Source organism: Eschrichtius robustus, chromosome 13 (genome assembly GCF_028021215.1).
Source record: "Eschrichtius robustus isolate mEscRob2 chromosome 13, mEscRob2.pri, whole genome shotgun sequence".
Lineage (NCBI taxonomy): Eukaryota > Metazoa > Chordata > Mammalia > Artiodactyla > Eschrichtiidae > Eschrichtius > Eschrichtius robustus.
In genome coordinates this window covers 9,996,721-10,016,682 of record NC_090836.1, presented here as the reverse complement: position 1 = coordinate 10,016,682, position 19,962 = coordinate 9,996,721, and the positions used below count along the sequence as shown (strand labels likewise).

The 19,962-nt window shown below is 37.1% G+C and overlaps 1 protein-coding gene across 1 annotated transcript in view; it reads left to right on the top strand.

The window, feature by feature from the left end:
- The window catches only part of LRP6 (LDL receptor related protein 6), a 179,495-nt gene extending 173,064 nt beyond the window's left edge, over window positions 1-6,431 (top strand). The window contains exons 21-23 of the mRNA XM_068560706.1: window positions 663-799; window positions 1,456-1,553; window positions 5,100-6,431. Coding sequence (XP_068416807.1) covers window positions 663-799; window positions 1,456-1,553; window positions 5,100-5,397 — 533 coding nt within the window. The 3' untranslated portion in view covers window positions 5,398-6,431. The remainder of the gene's footprint in view (window positions 1-662; window positions 800-1,455; window positions 1,554-5,099) is intronic.
- Window positions 6,432-19,962: the final 13,531 nt, after the last annotated feature.

Below are 19,962 nucleotides of genomic sequence, written 5' to 3'. Positions count from 1 at the left end.
AGCCTTTCTTGTAATAAATATGGAGAAAGAGATACCAGGCCAAGAGCCCTGTGAAAATAAGGACTTATTCTGGATGTTAATTCTAAGGAAACATGTGATTTCTAAAACTGTTAATGATTCCTTGTTACCATACCTCACTTTGTTAGTGGAATCTGGGAAGTCACTTTGAAAAAATGGAATTTCTTCTTCAGCATTATAGTTGTGATTCCAACAACATTTGCATCCAGTAGATAAAGCAATAATCTTCCGTGCAGTGAATTTATGCCCTTAAAAATGGGTTTAGTTTTCTTTTGAGATCTGTTACTTAGTCTGCTCTGCTTTGCAGCCTCCACTCTCCACAGTTCTTTCTTTCTCAGATCCTCTAAGAGGTTGAAAACCTCTCAGTTTGAAGAGCTCTGCTTCCATTCTGGGGAAGAGGAAGGGCTGGGAGCTACTCGTGGCCTTGTTCTAGGCCAGCTCTCAATGGAAGTGTCCACTTCTAGGGAACATTTGTTCCTCTTTTCCATTAAGTGTTTTCAATTATTATTGGGAAAAGAGGGCGTAAATTGTTTTAAAGCCAAACTATTTGACCTTTGGTATTTGTAATTCTAGTACTGAATAAAATTATTTCATGCGTTTTTACAGATCTTATTCAACTTCAGTATTATCCTCCTTCATTTTAGGAATGTCTCGAGGTAAATCAATGATAAGCTCCCTCAGTATCATGGGGGGAAGCAGTGGACCCCCTTACGACCGAGCTCATGTCACGGGAGCATCGTCCAGCAGTTCTTCAAGCACCAAAGGCACTTACTTCCCTGCAGTAAGCAGTCTCTTTTCCTTTGTTCACTTTGAATACTAAGAGAAACAGGATCTTAGATTTTTAGTTTATTTAAATGTGGGTACTCAGCGATGGTAATATAAAAAGTTTTTTAGTACAGAATTTAGGTATATAAGGCTCAAAGGAATTACCACCACGTGAGCACTTAGAAATCTTTCTTTAAGTTTACTGTGTAGCAACCAGCATATTTGAAAACGCTGACATTAATTTCATATACTGGGTAAAAGTAGAACTGTTGAGTAGTACCTCCTGAGAGGCTAAGGACCTTCATTCCATGACCTCCCAAGAGAAGAAGCACACCTGGTATTTCTCCTAAGTCAGTAATTTTTCTCTAAACATTTATAATTTTAAAAACTCAGAACCCAGTTGTGCTACACTTAAACCAGTGACTTGTAGATTACAGATTTCCTTCTCATCACCTGGTGCTATTCAGCCATAATGAAATTGTGTCTTGGGGGGTGGAGAGCCGCAGTCCTGAAGTACTATTTTAAGTCAATTCTTTGAAACAGGATTGTGCTACTAGTGTAATGGAAAGGAATATGAACCGAGATGAAGGAAAAGAAGTTGAAAAAAGGCTAATAGTCTCTGTCTGGAATAGACTGTTCTTATTTCAATAATTTGATTATTTTTCCTTTTAGATTTTGAACCCTCCGCCATCCCCGGCCACAGAGCGATCACATTACACTATGGAATTTGGTTATTCTTCAAACAGTCCTTCCACTCATAGGTCCTACAGGTAATACACATCCTCCTCCAGCATGAATCGCAGTATTTATTAGAAGCAAGTATTCTAGTTGTGAGTTTGCTGTAGCCTTGAATGAGTAGATGATGGTCACCAAGAGAGAACAGGCATCTTGTCTTGGTAATGCTGATATTGCCCCTACCACAAATCCTTTTCTTTCAGGGCATTATACTTTTTTAAAATTGAAGTATAGTTGATGTACAATACTGTATAAGTTACAGGTGTACAGTATAGTGAGTCACAATTTTTAGGGGTCATACTCCATTTATAGCTATTATAAAATATTGGCTATTCCCTGTGTTGTACAATACATCCTTGTAGCTTATTTTATACCTAAAAGATTATACCTCTTATTCCCCTGCCCCTAAATTGCTCCTCCCCACTTCTCTCTCCCCAGTAGTAACCACTAGTTTGTTCTCTATATCTGTGGGCCTGCTTCTTTTTTGTTATATTCACTAGTTTGTTGTATTTTTTAAATTCCACATATAATTGATATCATACGGTATTTGTCTTTCTCTGTCTGACTTATTTCACTTAGCTCAATACCCTCCAAGTCCATCCATGTTATTGCAAATGGCAACATTTCTTTCTTTTTTATGGCTGAATAGTATTCCATTGTGTGTGTGTGTGTGTGTGTGTGTGTGTGTGTACCACATCTTCTTTATCCATTCATGTGTTGATGGACACTTAGGTTGCTTCCATATCTTGGCAATTGTAATAATGCTGCTGGGAACATTGCGGTGCACATATCTTTTTGAATTAGTGTTTCCATTTTTTCAGATATATACCCAGGAGTGGAATTGCTGGGTCATACGATAGTTCTATTTTAGTTTTTTGAGAAACCTCCATACTGTTTTCCACAGTGGCTGCATCAATTTGCATTCCCACTAACAGTATACAAGGGTTCCCTTTTCTCTACATCCTGCCAACATTTGTTATTTTTGTTCTTTCTGATGATAGCCCTTCTGACAGGTGTGAAGGGATACCTCATTGTGGTTTTGATTTGCATTTTGCTGATGATAGCAATGTCAAGCATCTTTTCATGTGCCTGTTGGCCACCTGCATTTCCTCTTTGGAGAAATGTCTGTTCGGGTCTTCAGGGCCCTATACGTTTTTTAAAGAGAGTCAAAAATGCTGTCTTTTAAAGTATTAAGGTAGAGCCCCCAGGCTTTGGCAGTATTCTAAGGAAGTTACCCCCCAAAGTGACTTGATTGCAAAATAGGTTACTGCTGAGGTTAGGTTTGATTGATAGTCTTCAGTGGAATATTGGGATAAAACTAAGGTTGGGAGTGTTATGAGAACTCTAAAACAGCAGGAGTATTAAGGGAACAGAATTTGAGAAAAGTTGAGAGAAGCTTAAGTTCACCTCTTGTTTACATATGTTATTACAATCTGGAATGAAAAGTTTCTCATATAGTTGCATGGAATAAATCATGACTCACTAAAATAACTGAAATGTGTTTGTAAGCCAGAAATGGGGGGATTATGCCTTTGTGCTGCTTCGTGAGGCTGTAGAGCATAGGCATGAGCAAGTTAAGTCCCAGTGTGTCGTCTTTCGTCTTATTTGAGAGGCCAGCAGAAAGTCAGAAACTTACACTCTCTCTTCACTTAGTGCCCAGTGTTTACTGGCATCCCTCAAGTGCCTATTATCTTCGAGATCAGGTGTTTTCTAGCATTCCAGTCAGATTGCCCTGATATATATAACCTTATAGATGTGTAGAAAGCAAGTGGAAATTGTTTATAGTATCTCATTCACAATTCTCATTTCAGTTTATGGATAAGATAGGCTAGGCTCTGAACTGATTGTTTTTATGTTTTATTGTAAATGTTGCTTTCCCTACCACAGGTTTGTTCTAAAAAGCCAAATAGAAAGGCAGAAACCTGAAAATTGAAAAAAGGAAAGACCTAAAATTTTACTTTAAAAAAATTAATTTCCTTAAATGGAATAAAACCCTGTTTGGTTCAAGTAAACATAATTGCATCAAAAACAATTCTTATTTAACCATTTCCAACATCTCAAATTAAGCCCAGTTTATTTCTTCAGAGTGAAACTTTTTATCATTTGTTGAAATTTTTGTCTAACTTAAAGTTTGTGGAACTTAAAAGAATTTTGTTAATTCTATTTCCTTTCGTTCTCTCCTCTTTTTTTTTTTTTCTCCCATGAAAATGGAATTTGGGCCTTTTAAATGTAGAGCCAAGAAATTTCTCCAAGGCTCACCACCTGATTGGACAGAAAGATAAGACCTAAAAAATACTATGACATCATGTCAGTACTGGTAGTAAAAATGCTTGAGAACCTGCTTGGCAGGTCATGTAACTTTTGGTCTTTTGCAGCCATTTCTTTTCATACCACTGAGGGCTTGGCCTCACATGGCTTTTATCCTGAGGTGTTATCTGGCACTCTGTATCGCTAGGTATTTTATAAATCGTTACTTCAGTTTTACACTTGCTCTTGCCCTACTCTTGCAGTCATTTTGTCTGATGGGAAAGCATATAAATAAATCTTGATTGAGGTATATATGAAATAAGGTCAGCTTTACTCAGCTTTACTATACTTAGACTATGAATGGTATAAGAAGTTACAGATAGAAGTAGAAATGATAGAAAAGCCAGCAATTTGTCAGCTCTTATTTTCACTAGTACATTTCTCTCTTTCCAGTGCCTTTTTCTTTAGTTAGCCACGCTACAAACTTGACTTAACAGCTATAGATTACTTGAAAAGGTAGCTTAAAAAGTGTAAAAAATAAATTAGGACTCTGAAATACATATTAGAAAATTCACTGGTCCTGTATGGATACCTAGAATTTATCATTTTGATGTTCAGTTAGAGCCACTCTTATAACAATATGCTTGTCTACATACAGGGAATCAACACTTCTTCCCCCAAACCACAGCAATTTCCCTTTGCTGATAGTAATAATAATGGGATAGATAAGCTCCTTAGGCTGTCTACCAAAATTCAGCCTGGCTTGTACAGTATTTGAGTTGTAAAGAGACAGTGAAGTCTTCAGACATCATTAAATTATTCATCAGGTAAATCATAGATCATTTAAGGAGTATTGAGAGAATGCTAACATGTTTGAGTAATGTAAGATAATAAAGACCCATTCTTCTCACAGATCATGGAGAGGCAGAAATTGGTGAGGTCCACTATATAGACTAAATCCAAAATGTATAACTGAGAGATTTTCCAAAGATGACCATTAAATACAACTTTGAATAGTTCATTTTTATTCTATGATACAGGGTAACTTAAAGATACAAGTGCACACCCAGAGGCTAGAATGGGTTCACCTCTGCATTCCCATTCTGTCCACTTTTAATTGCCTCTAATCACATTTTATCTACAAATATGAAACACATGCTATCTTCCTCCTCCAATCTGCCATTGAAAACTGCCTCTTGGTTGGTGCAGCCTTAAATTGTGGTAGCTTATTGTCTTGCAGGTGAGGTTTGCGTTTAATACCTCTGTATTCTGATAGAGAAAACCACCTCTCCATAACCCTGACTCAGCCTCTCCTGGTTTTCTCCCTCTGCCAGCTACAGGCCGCACAGTTACCGGCACTTTGCACCGCCCACCACACCCTGCAGCACAGATGTTTGTGACAGTGACTACGCTCCCAGCCGGAGAATAATGACCTCAGTGGCCACAGCCAAGGGCTACACTAGTGACTTGAACTATGACTCAGAGCCTGTGCCTCCGCCTCCCACGCCCCGAAGCCAGTACTTGTCGGCAGAAGAGAACTATGAAAGCTGCCCGCCTTCTCCATACACAGAGAGGAGCTACCCTCATCACCTCTACCCACCGCCGCCCTCTCCCTGTACGGACTCCTCCTGAGGAGGGGCCCTCCTCCTCTGACTGCCTCCCACACGGAAGTGTAAACACGAATGCGGTTGGGATCTGGAGGGGGGGGGGAGCTCTTCGAGAAGGGTGAGGCAGACCATGTACAGATAAAAATTATAAATGGGGTAGGGCATACTGGAGATATTTGTACAGAAGGAAAAGATATTTATATATTTTCTTAAAACAGCACATTTGCTGCTTGTGCCATAAAAATTTGTATAAAAAATAAATTTGTACTAAAAGTTTTATTTTTGCAAACTAAATACACAAAGCATGCCTTAAACCCAGTGAAGTGACTGAGTACAAAGGAAGCAGGAATAATAAATAATAAAGGCATCACTGACCAGGAATGTCTGGGCTTTATTGATACCAAAAAAAAAGAAAAAAAAAAAAGAAAAGGAAAAAAAGTCCATCTCAGAGCAGCAAACTATAGATACTTGGAAGTAGCCAAATGGCCTTCATGTTAACTAACATTTGAAGGCCAGCAGGTTTAAGAAATGAAAGGGAAAAAAAAAAAAAGAATTAATACTAACTTTGGATAAAGGGCTTTGTTTTCTCTAGGAATCCAACAATTTTATCGAGGAAAATAGATATTTATAAAAATCCATTTGGGGTGCTGCTGTTGTGGGAGAGATCAGCTGTCTGGTAAGATGCTATGGGGCCGTTTGTTGTGCAAGTCTTCTGTCCCTACCTTAAAACTCACCCCTCTGTCATATATTAATTTTCTTCCCTGGGTGTTTTCACCTTGCTTCCTCCCCTAGCAGTATTGTAGGGTATTTTGCCAAAATGCCATAATTTATTCACAGTTTTTTATCTGAGGATTGATAAAATGGAGTTTTCTAAATTAAGGTTTCATTTTAATATTTCTACTAGCTCCATACCCCAGTCAGCTTAGCTCTTCATTTGGACTGCTGTGTTCGCATAATGATCAAAGGTTAGACATGTTTATTGCTCCTCTTTACTTCCAAGATTGTTTTAATGCTCATTAAAATGTCTTTTTACAACACATATAGACAATGTTTAAGAGTTACAAATTTAACCATTAAGTTTTTGTTGTAAATTAATCATATATCCTTGCAGTACTTTCAGCATATAATATCACAATATGAAATCATTTTTATATGTATCTTTCCTAGTAAAACATTTAAATATGTTCCGGTTAGAGACAATCTATTTAAAAAGAGAATTTTTTGTTATCGTTGGGTTTTCCCTTTATTAACTGTTGGTGACATTTTCATGTTCTTTAGGCCAATTTTTCTCAGAATGATCTCTACATACGTACCTCTTCTAATGTGTGACATGAGTTTAATATCTTTCTGTTACCTAATGTGAATGTTAGATTGTTTCCAAATTATCCATGAATTATTCTTATAATCACCTCATATATTTTTTATGTGTCTTCTCTCTTATTCCATGATGGATTAAGACGATTTAACAAATTTAACAATATGGATTACATGAGAAGGCAAACTATTAACTTCTCAGCTGTCAGAACTTGGGTGGAGGGGAATATTGGAAGGCTCTTACGTAATCTGCCTGACCTGTGTGGTACTGGGGCTGCTTCATCTTCAGCTATCAGGGCTGACCTGTGGAATGATTCTAGCACTGCTCTGCCACCTTGCCAGAAGTTGGTTTCCTGCTTTTTACATGTTTCCAGAATTTCTCTGCTAAAGTTGAATGTGTTTTTAAGCTAATGTATTTTTACCTTAACAGATGTTGGTCAGTTGTTATCGAATGATTTTTTTTTTTTTTTTAATTCTGTTTTGTTGAGGCCTCTCTGGATTTCAGGACCGAAGAGAAAACAGTGGAAGAAGGGATTCAGAAGTTTGGTAGAGGTGAACTAACTGTTTTAAGCAATTAAAAAATATACCTAAGTAATCTTTTTAAAGAGAAAAAAACACGGTTTCAGAGTAATGCTTAGATTATTGGGAGTACCTTATATGAATCAGGTGCACTTGATTTTGCATATAAATAAATGGTAATCCATTAGTATCTTGCATTTCAGTCAGACGAGTGTTAACTCTTCCTGTTGATGGAACAAAGTGCTCAAGTTCTAACAAAATGGACATTGAAGTTGCAAGGGCGCTTGATGCTCAAATGAAGATGGAAAGGTTAGCAATAACTGGGTATCACTTAAAATTTGAGAATTCTGTATGTTTACATTTTTTAATGTGCATCTTTATCTGGTGGGCTTCCCATGTGGAAACTTGCACTATAATGGACTAAGAAGAATATTGCCTTGTTATATCTCAGTTCAAGTGTTTGTACTGCGATGGCAATGGCCTCTTCTTGCAAAATACTAATTTGTGTGCCAATTTGTTTGAAATTATTTGAAGGCAGTTCAGCTTAATCTCAGAATCCTCTTTCTTGGTATTTGAGATGGATTCTTAACATTTTGGGGAGTACCTTTCAATGAGAGAATTGTCAAAATTCAGGAAAGATTTATTGACCCTCAGATTATATGGACAGTTAAGCTTAAAAGTAGACTATCTTGATTGTTAAACACAAGATCTTTAATTGGAAGATAAAAAATTAATATATGAGAGCACAAATCAGGGGAAAAAGGGAAAAAGTGTTTTGAATTTGGAGTATTGCTAGATTCATTATCCATGCTGGGGGGCAATGAATAAAATTTCATTATATTCCTTAAATGCAGAAGTATTCATTGTGATTGTATGGCGTGAAGTATGCCCAGTTACTGATGTCATTAAAATTATCTGAGAATTGAACTTCAGCATAGCATGCTTTCTGTGCCCTATAGTAAGCTATTCTTCACTGAAGGTGGTCTTTTACAATTCTGAACTTTTATAATCTTGAATTTGGCTCCTTCAGAGCCCTGGTTTTCTGAACAGTGGCCCAAAGGATTTTGCTACTTATATCAGATGATGGCATATTCACAATGTAAAAAACAATTAAGGCATAGAATTTTCTCAATATTAATTTTTCTTTCAGGAAATTTTGTTATGCCTCTGACACTTGCTATAACTCTTCTAACTAGCATATCATGAGATAGTATATGTTTAGCAGAAAATTATTATTTTAATTTTAATATAAAAATACTTTGTGATGTACCACCGAGAGCTTATCTGACCCTTCAATAAGTTTGAGAACAACTATTCTAAAGGGTTGATATGTATTTAGAAATGAAGTCTTTACATTTTCATCTAATATAGGCCAATAATTGGGGGTGGAGGCTTTTGAGCAGTAAAATTTTAAGATGATTGAGGATTGTATATTTTCATTATTTAAAAATACTCCAAAGTCAATCATTTGTATACAACCAACTCATTTGATATTAAGACATTGTTAAGGTATAAAAATAGCCACCATCCTTATTAGGTAGCAGTTAGTTTGGAGGGAAAATTTTTTTGTTTTGCTGTAAAAGCTCATTAGTGAAGAATACTTCATGTAGGGTTAGTAGCTGTGACTTACCTGTTAATGAACTGTGTATATTTATGTGACCTGATAGCAGTAATCATAGTATAGAGACTACTTACTTTTGGTACAAAAGAAAGGCTTGCCTTAAGCAAGCAAACCTGGCTCTGCGATAGGTCTGCTGCTATTGTTTCTCTGTCAAATCCTTTGCCTCGACTAGATTCTTAAAAGTGTAGTTTTTAAAATTGCTTTATCTCTTGCAGGGGGAAACTTGCCACTTCATTGATTTGCATGCCATAAAAGCAGCATGTTGGTTATTACCGTTACACATCTAACAAGATTCAGAAACAAAAATCTTGGCCTTTTCACGCCCCCCCAAGTATGTCAAACTTTTAATAAGCGCAGTACTTCATTTTGAATAATGACATGAATAGTATGTCTGGAGTGTGGGTATGAGTATGTGATTATCAGATGGCTGACAAATGTTTGAGCGTCAATAAATGAGACTGTACACTAAGTGTAGACATGGACTGAGTCTTAAAGAAGTATCATAATCAAGCGTTGTTTAAAACATGTTCTCAAAATTCTTAAACTCAAGAAATTTAATTTTATTTGGTACCCCTTTCCTTATCCCAAACCTAAAATGAACCAAGAGAAATAACAGATGATTTTACAAAGTACTAGTAGCATATGGTTGGTTTCTGACTTCTGGGATTGCATCATTTCACAATAGGCTCAAAACTTAGCTTTTGAAATTCTCAAACTTTTAAAGGACTTTGGACCCTAAAGCATAACATTTTACTGTTATAATTTTAAAAGATTTTTTAAATTGTGGACCATATACTCAGGATATTTGTTTGATTGGATTCTGCCTTTTGTTAAACTAAGCCTATACCTGAGCGGAGAGGGAGGTAGATTCTTCGGTTAATCTAGATGATTTAGAATGAAATTACTGACCTCATCCTTCTTCAGTCAAGGTAAACTTTACTGGTTTTTTGGTTTTGGTTTTGGTTTTTGGTTTTTTTTTTTTCATAAGGCGTTCTTAAACCATTCTTAAGTTATTGCTGAAAAAAATCATCATGCCTTTACAGGTAGAATTATAAACTAAGTGATATCTTGTACTCAGAAGTGGAATATAGCCCTAACAAAAACTAACTTTTAGATTTCCCATTACTTAGGGTTTGCCCAGTAGTTAACACCAAAGAATTATACAATGCGCTTTTGCTTAACTGTCCATTCTTTTTTTAAAAGAAAGAATTTTAATTATTAAAAAAATTTTTTAAATCAAATATAAGGGCAGGGGTATACATAAATATATAGATAGATAGATAGATCTCTATGTATATGACTCTAAATATCAATGCCTAAATATGAATATTAAAAAGAAAATAAAGCAAAGAAAGTCTGATTAAACCTAACATTATATGAAATTAAGTATCTGGGCTTAGTTGAGGACATTTTATTATAATAAGAGTAAAGAGGATACTGAGACGCTTAAGCTGGACTAGCCTTATTTGCAAGTGAAGGATCTGGTGCTGCTTTCAGATGTTTTATCCTCTGTGTTTTTAAATTTTTTCTTAAGCTTTAATCTTCGTCATTGTCTTGAAGTCAGCTGGTGTTTCTTGTTCATGGACTTTGGTACGATGGTGCTTTGCAAGGATGTATTTATATTTTAATGACCAACATTTGGTCAGCCTCTGTCCACTATTCACTTCCCCCTTTTTGTAAAATAAGTGCTTTAATTTTAAGCTGTATAAAAATACCTTGTATAAATCCCCTTTTTGATTATTACAATAAGTTGAGTTGTAACAAATGAAATGTTGATTTTTATAATAAAACGGTGGAAAATACAAGTGTCATTTCTTCAGCAACAAATTAAAACAGTTGATTGTGCTTTGCTATGATATATGAATGTTGTGTTTCAGACACAACAAAACCCACCTTTATTGTTTGCATTTCAAATAAAATACAACTTTGGAAGAAAGGTTTGAGAAGGGCTGTTGCTTAGTGCAATGCTGACAATACCTGTGATTGGGAACAGAATAAGGAAAAGTTGGGTCTGCTTACCCACTGCACAGCAAAGCCAATCTACTGATACCGGGTTGTGGTGAAGGAAAGTACAGCATTTATTTGCAGGGTGCCAAGCAAGAAGAATGGGCAGTTCGTGCTCAAAAGACCCAAACTCCCTGATAGCTTTCAGGAAAGAGTTTTTTTAAAGGCAGCATTTGGGGTAAGAGCTGCAAGGTGCATGACTTTCTTCTGATTGGTTGGTGGTAAGGTAACAGAGTGGTGTTTATCACAGGAATCTTTATCATTAACCTTGTGGTTCTAGCCAGTCTGGGTTCTACATGCTTGTGGTTAGCATGTAGTCGCCATTCTCTACTTGGGTTGGGGGGCTGGGAATCTTAGTTTCTACAGAACAGCTCAAAGATATGCATCAGGTTGTTAGGTATATCCCTTGAGAAGGAACTAGGATTCTGTTTTACCACTGAACTATTATCATTACTTTTCTTGCTTAACTGCTTTTCCTTTGTTTCTGAATTCCCTCTCTTCCCTAATTAGTAGGAACTCTGGGAAGGCATAGGAGACTAAAGCCTTTTTCTACAAACAAGAAACAGGAGACAGGAGGGCTTTTGTGCTCAGGAGGGCCCCACAGGGTCCTGCTCAGTTTCACAATTTGTGCTTCTGACTGCTCTTGTTTTTATAAACTCCTGGAAGGAGTCCTGATGTGGCCTCTGAGCCACCCCCTTCTCCTCCTCCAAATTATCTTTAAAAATGAACTTGCTTTTCCTGGTGCAGAGCCCAATATGATATGATGATATTGAAGGGCAGCAGAATATACCACTGCAAAATATGCCACTTTGGCATCTTGATTATTTTGATCTGTAGGTACTTAAAAACCAGCAAATGCAGAGAAAAGCTGTCTCTGAATTCCCCTTATGTGCCTAAAGGCAGATCATCTAAAAGCAACACAATTGTCAGGAATCATAAATCCCTTCCCGGAGAGTTTTATCAACCAGGGAAGATTGACGTCATGGGAGAGGAGACTAGAAGTGGACACGTTGGCCAAAAAACAAACTTTGTCACAAACTATCATATCGCCTATGTATTCTCTTAAAGGCCTATTCATCTTTCCTAATAATCCCATAAGAGGCCTACATCCTCACTCCCCTTTCCCTGTTACAATGGTATTTATGCCTGAATTCTAAACCACCTTAGGGAGTTACTCATTTTTCTCTGGGTATCTCCTATGTATACCTAAAGTATACATGTTAATAAACTTCTGGTCTTTTTTTTTTTTCCCCCTTATAAATCTATCTTTTATTGTAGGAGTCTCATCTAAGAACTCAGAAGGGTGGATGGAGAAACCATTGAGAACTCAAAACTACCAGATCCCTGCTTTAGTCCGAGATTACTGTTTGATAGGAAGAGAGGAAGCTGCTTTTTTATTAGGCAGTAGTTGAGTTCAAACATCAGATGGTTAAATGGAAACCAAGTGGTTTTTTTTTTTTTCCTTAATCAGTATATTTTAAAATTGAAGTATGGTTGATTAACAGTGTTGTGTTAATTTCTGCTGTGCAGCAAAGTGATTATATTCTTTTTTTTTAGTATTCTTTTCCATTATGGTTTATCATAGGATATTGGATATAGTTCTCTGTGCTATACAGTAGGACCTTGTTTTTCCTGTTTGTTTGTTTTCATTTATTTTATTTATTTTTTATTTTTGGCTGTGTTGGGTCTTCGTTGCTGTGCACAGGCTTTCTCTAGTTTCAGCAAGCAGGGGCTACTCTTTGTTGCAGTGCACGGGCTTCTCATTACGGTGGCTTCTTTTGCTGAGGAGCATGGGCTCTAGGCACGTGGACTTCAGTAGTTGTGGCTCGCTGGCTCTAGAGCGCAGGCTCAGTAGTTGTGGTGCACGGGCTTAGTTGCTCCATGGCACATGGGATCTTCCTGGACCTGGGATCAAACCCATGTCCCCTGCATTGGCAGGCGGATTCTTAACCACTGCACCACCAGGGAAGCCCAGGACCTTGTTGTTTATCCATTCTGTATATAAAAGCCTACATCTGCTCACCCCAACCTCCCACTCGATCCTTCCCCCAACCCCCTCCCCCCGGCAACCACCAGTCTGTTCTCTATGTCCATGATTCTGTTTCTGTTTCATAGATAGGTTCATTTGTGTCATATTTTAGATTCCATATATAAGTGATACCATATGGTATTTGTCTTTCTCTCTCTGACTTACATTACTTAGTATGATAATCTTTAGTTGCATCCATGTTGGTGCAAATGGCATTATTTTGTTCTTTTTATGGCTGAGTAGTATTCCACTGTATATATGTACCACATCTTCTTTATCCATTCATCTGTCAATGGACATTTAGGTCGTTTCCATGTCTTAGATATTGTGAATAGTGCCACTGTGAACATAGAGGTGCATGTATCTTTTTGAATTATAGGTTTGTCTGAATATATTCCCAGGAGTGGGATTGCTGGATCATATGGTAATTCTGCTTTTAGTGGAAACCTAGTTTTAATGTAAAAGTCTTTCCTTAGTAGATGCTTTTGAAAAAATGAGCTTACCTTGGCTTCTTTGCTGACCCCTTGCATTCTTTCTCTGGAGGGAAAACAAAAATCATGTAAGTTGCGCTGTTGCCAGTTGAGTCACAGAAAGGAAAGGCAGAACTATGGTTGGTTTGCCTGATTTTAAAGGCGTGCTGTAGAATAAGGAAAACAGTGAAAAGACTAATTCAAAAAGATACATACAGCCCAGTGTTCATAGCAGCATTATTTACAGTAGCCAAGATATGGAAGCAGCATAAGTTTCCAACAAGTGAATGGATAAAGAAGATGTAGTGTGTGTATACACACACAGACACACACACACAAGGGAATATTACTCAGCCATAAAAAACAATGAAATTTTGCCATTTGCAACAATATGGATGGATCTGGAGGGAAGGTATTATGCTTAGAGAGTGACAAATAATGTATGCTATAACTTATATGTGGGAATCTAAAATATGAAACAAATGAATATAACCAAAAAAAAAAGAAACAGACTTACAGATATAGAGAACAAACTAGTGGTTACCAGTAGGGAGAGGGAAAGGGGGAGGGGCAAGGTAGGAGGAGGGGATTAAGGGATTCAAATCACTATGTATAAAATAAATAAGCTGCAAGGATATATTGTATAGCACAGGGAATATAGCCAATATTATATAATAACTTTAAATGGGTTATAACTTTTAAAGTATTCATCACTATGTCGTACACCTGAAACTAATATAATATAGTAAATCAACTATACTTCCATTAAAAAAATGAGTAGGGAATACAGTGAGTTGTTTTGGGTTCTTCTTTCCCCAGACAGGTTTTCAGCTAAGGTTTTACAATCTTTTTAATTTTAATTCTTTGCCTTGCTTGTATGTGATTGCATTATTTCTGTAAATTTAAATCAAAGGATGAATTAGTATTCACAGGGTTCAGGACACACTACCCCAAAATATGGCACCTTGGCATGTTGAATATTTTAAGCTGAAGGAATTTGAGAAATGGGATGTTCAGGAAGGACTCTCTGACCTTCCTGTGAAGCAGGTATAAACCATCATGTGAAAGGTGCCCTCCCTTTACCCGGAAGAAAGACACACCGAGGAATCTGAACAGGCATTGCTGAGTTCTCCCAGTTTCCTACGCTTAACTCATACTCTGCCCTATCATATCTTTCCATGACTTTCCACTCTTCATCAAACCCAGTGAAAGAACAGGTTTAACCATCTTTTGGATCCTCATTTCCTTATGAGGGCTCCCATGTCACGTAAAACAAACACATATGTATGCTTTTCTATTCTTAATCTCTTTTGTTATAGTGGTCCCAGTAGAGAACTTAGAAGATATTTTTCCTCCCCTATACTGGTTTCAGACCTCTGGATCTATTCATTTGTACCATCGTGCAGTCTGCACAATCCATCTTCCACCCCAGAAAAATTTCTACCTGAGATTTGCATTTGTAAATTCAGATTTAATTACCATGTAAAGCCAATCTTCCCCAATAAAGAGGCTAAAAATAAAGGATAACATTTGTTAACATTTGACCGGCATTTACTGTGCACCAGGTGCTGTGGGAAGTATCCCATTTTTTTCCACAAGATAATCAACTGATTAATGACTAACCTTGACAGGAAGTGCCCAATTGGAGTATGAAAATGCCAGTGTAAAATTTTGATCAGAGACAGTTGGCAGTGGATGCAGGGAAAAGGACACTGAATTGAGATTTAGACTGTAATCTCTGTTCCATTTTAATTAATTGCCAAGACATGTCTGAAGTCATTTGTTCTCTGTATTTGTTGGTATTCGTCTCTAATAGTTTTCTGAATCTTGACTCTTCAATCAGCCAGTTCTACTACCTGTTCCAGAGAGCTACTTGTACATAAAGCATTCTAGGCAATGAATAGTATTACAAGGAGGCTGAACCGCTATGTAGCATCCTGTTCTGTGTAGATCCCTGTTTAATGCCTCCTTCCTCCTGGCCCCTTCTCTGGTCTTGCTCTGCATTCCAAAGGAATTTATAGCTCTCAAAAGAGAGACAACACAAGGCCTATCATACCGTAAAAGCTGTATGGCAGACAAAAGTGATTATCTTTTGATAATCAGAGGGAGCTTTTTGACTTGATTATCCTACCAAAAGCTTCCACTCTACGATTACCTAATTGTATGGTCCTCAAGATGCTTGCGTTTTGTCCAGTAATTATAAAACCAAGTTCCCCTGCCAAGTTCGATTAACCTCTCTATCTAAAACGTTATTCCCTTTCTTGTCTTGCCCCTGTTCTCCTCAGGATTGAGGAGTGTCAAAGAAAAGGTGGGATTGAAACTGAGCAGAACCCTGCAGGGCCTTCCCAGGTACCAAAGCCCCTCTGTGTTCTCTGTTTCTTGTTTGTAGCAAAAGGCTTTAGTCTCCTAGGCCTTCCCTGAGTTCCAAAAAGTGGGCACAAGTAGTTAACTAGGGAAGTGAGGGCATACAGAAACAAAGGTAAAGCAAACAAGAAAAGTAATAATAGTTTAAACAGTAGTTCAGTGATAAAAGACAGTCCTAGTTCCTCCTCAAAGGATATACATAACAATCTGATACATATCTTTGAGTTGTTCAGCAAAACTAAGATACCCTTCCCTGCCTGGAGGGTGGTGACATCATGCAGACCACAAGTATGTAGACCTCAGAAGACTGGAATCAGAAGGTTGATGATTAAGATTTCTGAAACACCACTCTTACCTCACCATCAACTAATTAGAAGAAATCGTGCACCTTGCATCTTTCATCCCAAATGTTGCCTTTAGTAACCCTTCCCTGAAAGCCATCAGGGAGTTTGGATCTTTTGAGCATGAACTGCCTGTTCTCCTTGCTCGATACCCTGCAAATAAATGCTGTACTTTGCTTCACCACAACCCGGTGTCAGTAGATTGGCTTTACCAGCAGACCCTAGTTGGATTTGGTGACCACAAAGGGACTCATCATCCCACGTGGGTGTCTCAACCGGTGGCACATCAAACCCTGGCTTGTGGTGGCTCTCATTCTGTCCAGCAGCTGCCTGAGCACATTTGTCTCAAGGACAGCCCTGAGGCTTGCCACTGATTGGGTGTCGTTGACGCACAGCGCTTTTGATATTTGTGGTAAAGGAAACAAGGCGTTTGAAGGTTGAGGTACCTGGTAAGTAGAGGAATCTTGTGTGTGATGATACCAGGGTATTCTTCCCTATTTTGTTACCTTGACTGGAAGTTTCCTTTTGGGTTTGGGACTTGGTCATTTGACTCCAGTGACTGAGCAGAGCCCTGCTTTAATTGGATTTTCCCTTTTGGACTGAGGAGTCTCTCTGGCCATTTAGCACCACCTGGGGCTGTACCTGGGAATCTCCCGTTTGGACCAGGACTCATACACCACCATCTGGGACAGTAAGACGAGGCTCCTCACTCTCAAGTTAGGGAAGTGTGACCTGAAGAGACCCCATTGCATTGGTTTGTTTCTTTTGGCACACAGACTGGGGAATGTCTCACAGTACCAGCCATGGATAATTAATGATGGGTAACCAGAACTCTATTATATCTTGTAGACCCTTAGGGTCTGTTTGGCAAAACTGGGAGATCTTCAGTTATGCACCCATGAAAGAAAAAAGTGTTTCATTTTAATACTGCTTGGCCTCATTGCTCCTTAGGACCTGGAGAACAATGGGCCCTAATGGCTCTCTAATTTATAACATTATCTTTCAAGTAGAACTGTTTTGTAAAAGGGAAGGAAAATGGTATGAAATTCCTTATGCAAAGCGTTTTTTTTTTTTTAATTTATTTATTATTTATGGCTGTGTTGGGTCTTCGTTTCTGTGCGAGGGCTTTCTCTAGTTGCGGCAAGTGGGGGCCACTCTTCATCACGGTGCGCGGGCCTCTCACTATCACGGCCTCTCTTGTTGCGGAGCACAGGCTCCAGACGCGCAGGCTCAGTAATTGTGGCTCACGGGCCTAGTTGCTCCGCGGCATATGGGATCTTCCCAGACCAGGGCTCGAACCCGTGTCCCCTGCATTGGCAGGCAGATTCTCAACCACTGTACCACCAGGGAAGCCCGCAAAGCCTTTTTATACTGTTGTATCAAAGTAAGCCTTTTGGAATTGGTTTGGCTTTGAGCCTTTTGGAACTGGTTTGGCTTATATTTTGAGGGTGTGTGTGTGCGTGTATATTTGTGTTAAAGAAGGTGCAGTGTTTCAATTGGTGGACATGAGAAACAAAAGTTCATTTCCTAAAAATAGCCCTTTAGGATGCATCCTACAAAATTAGACCACCCTCAGTTCAGGTGACCATGGTGTTCTTTAGACTCCAGAGAAAAATGACGAGGATGGAGCTCTTTTGACATTCTAAATTTTTTTTTTTTTTTGCATATCCTGTTAGAGGAAGCAGGCTTTCTAGGAGGAACTTGCATTTCTCTCCCTGTGCCTTTGAGATATAAATGTTCTAATTGGGCTCTCAGAAACTTTTATCTGACCATCTCCAATTCCTGAGACTAAAGAAAAAAAAAAAAAAGGAAAAAGATTTTTAACTCAAGCAGGAAACAGTGAGATCTGTTTATATGGATGTATGTATGTCTGTGTACATTATAGAGATGATATGTTTTTACCTCTGGATGATATTACCAAAATTAATTTGTAAATGATCTCTATTTAATTGGCTTAAAGGAAAGTAAGCACTTACATAAATTTTCAGACTTAGAAACTAACTTGATGAATTTTAGGTTCACATGATCTGGGAAATACTTAGTATTAAATTAATTTTTGGTATTAAAGTTAAAGTTTATTGGTTTAATATAGGCATGTCTTTTGAGTCATCAACATTAAGCAGAAATACTTTTATTATACCTAGGTTTACTGAGAGTCAATAAGATTTTGTTATTCCTGTTACAGAATTTGTCAGGAAAGAAAGTAACTTGATATGATGAAACTTTTAAGTAAATGTGAATGAGGTAGTAGTTTTTTTGGATCAACTCTTTGGGAATAATTATGTTTTGCGAATGTCTACTTAAGAATCATCTCCCCAGGTGTTGGTAACTTAAAACTCTTTATAGAGTTTTGCTAAATTAAGTTAAATGATGGAAATTTATTGAATATCTAGGTCATTTCAAATAAGATAAAATACTGGAACGTTAATTGTTAAAACAAGTCTAAGTTTACCTAATTTTGTTTTCTTGTGAGAGAAAAACTAAAGATGTTTGGGTTTATTAGACATATGTCTTGTACCACAGTGAGGAAAGAAATTATAATATGAAGAGATGTATATTTCTAGAGGTTATAGAATATATTCATAAGTTGGCCAGTCAGGAAATGCTGGTATGTTCACAATTGCTTACTTCTTGGTTTTCACTAGAGATTAAGGTTTTTGATGGTTAAAATTTGTAATATATATGTATATAAAGCTACTAAAATAATAAGGGAAACATTTCAGTATGCAAGGAAAGTAGGAGGTGTGTTTTCACTAAAAGAATGTATGAGAAATTGAAATGCATTTTTTTAAGGGAAAAAGTAATATTGTCCTAAAGCTGATTATTTCCCAATGGGAAAGAAAATAAGGGATAAACTAATATTGATATAGAAAGTTGTAGATTTATGAAAACAAAAAAGAATCTTTAAAAGGAATTTTATGTGTGGTCCGGACTAAGATTAGAATGAATTTAACTGAGTAAAGTTTAAGATTGAAGGTAAAGTGGTGTAAAACTTGAATTGGGTTTTCTCTTTCTGTTAAGAGAACAAAATTTTATTGGAATATTGATCAGCTTTTGATAATAGATTGTAAAGTTTCTTAACTTTTTAAGTAATTTATACTTTCTGTATTTGCTCTTAAAATCTCTTATTGTCACTTTGGTTAAGTAAATAAGTATTGTTTCACAATGACCTATGATCCTATTTGACCAGGTGTTTTGAAACTCTTTTATATTTTTGACAAACGTTTCTAATATCAAATTCTAATTAAAGTACTTTTGATCTCCAGCTAATTTTGGAATACTTCAGAGAAACCCTAAGGCATCTCAGAGAGCAATATTAAAATAATTAGGATTATTTGGTATGTTAAATTACTTGAGAAACATTGTCAAGTGATTGGTAATAAATTTTCTCAGTTTATAGTGTATGGGCAAATGCTCTTAATATAAAGGTTTTAGAAGTTATATGAAATTTTTAAAAATCTGGTTTGTTCTGGTATAATGTTATCAGTCATAATTCTAGTTGTTATCTTAAAATGTTGTCTGTCACAGCAGTAACCGAATTTCTTTGTCCATCGCAATGTAATCATGTGTTTAACTGTGCCTTTTAAAGTCTTTTGTCATTTATAGACAGTTACCGTTGTACTCTGATGCTTTTACCAAAAAAAATGCTTCATCTTCAAGAAGATTCATAGAGAGGACTTTTTGACAAGTACAGGTTTTTGATAATGTTCAGGTCATACCGCTGAACTGGGTAAGAAATTAAAGAATTCTAATGGAAAATGTGATGGCTTCATAAAACTGTTAACACAAGGATTAGTAACGCAGGACTGAATGATCTGTTAAAGGTGGTTATAATTTTTGTGGGTTTTGTCTGAAATATTACTGGCTTTTAATCTGTGTTTTCCAGATAGAAGGAAACCTTTCCCCTCAAACTAATTATGGCTTGTAA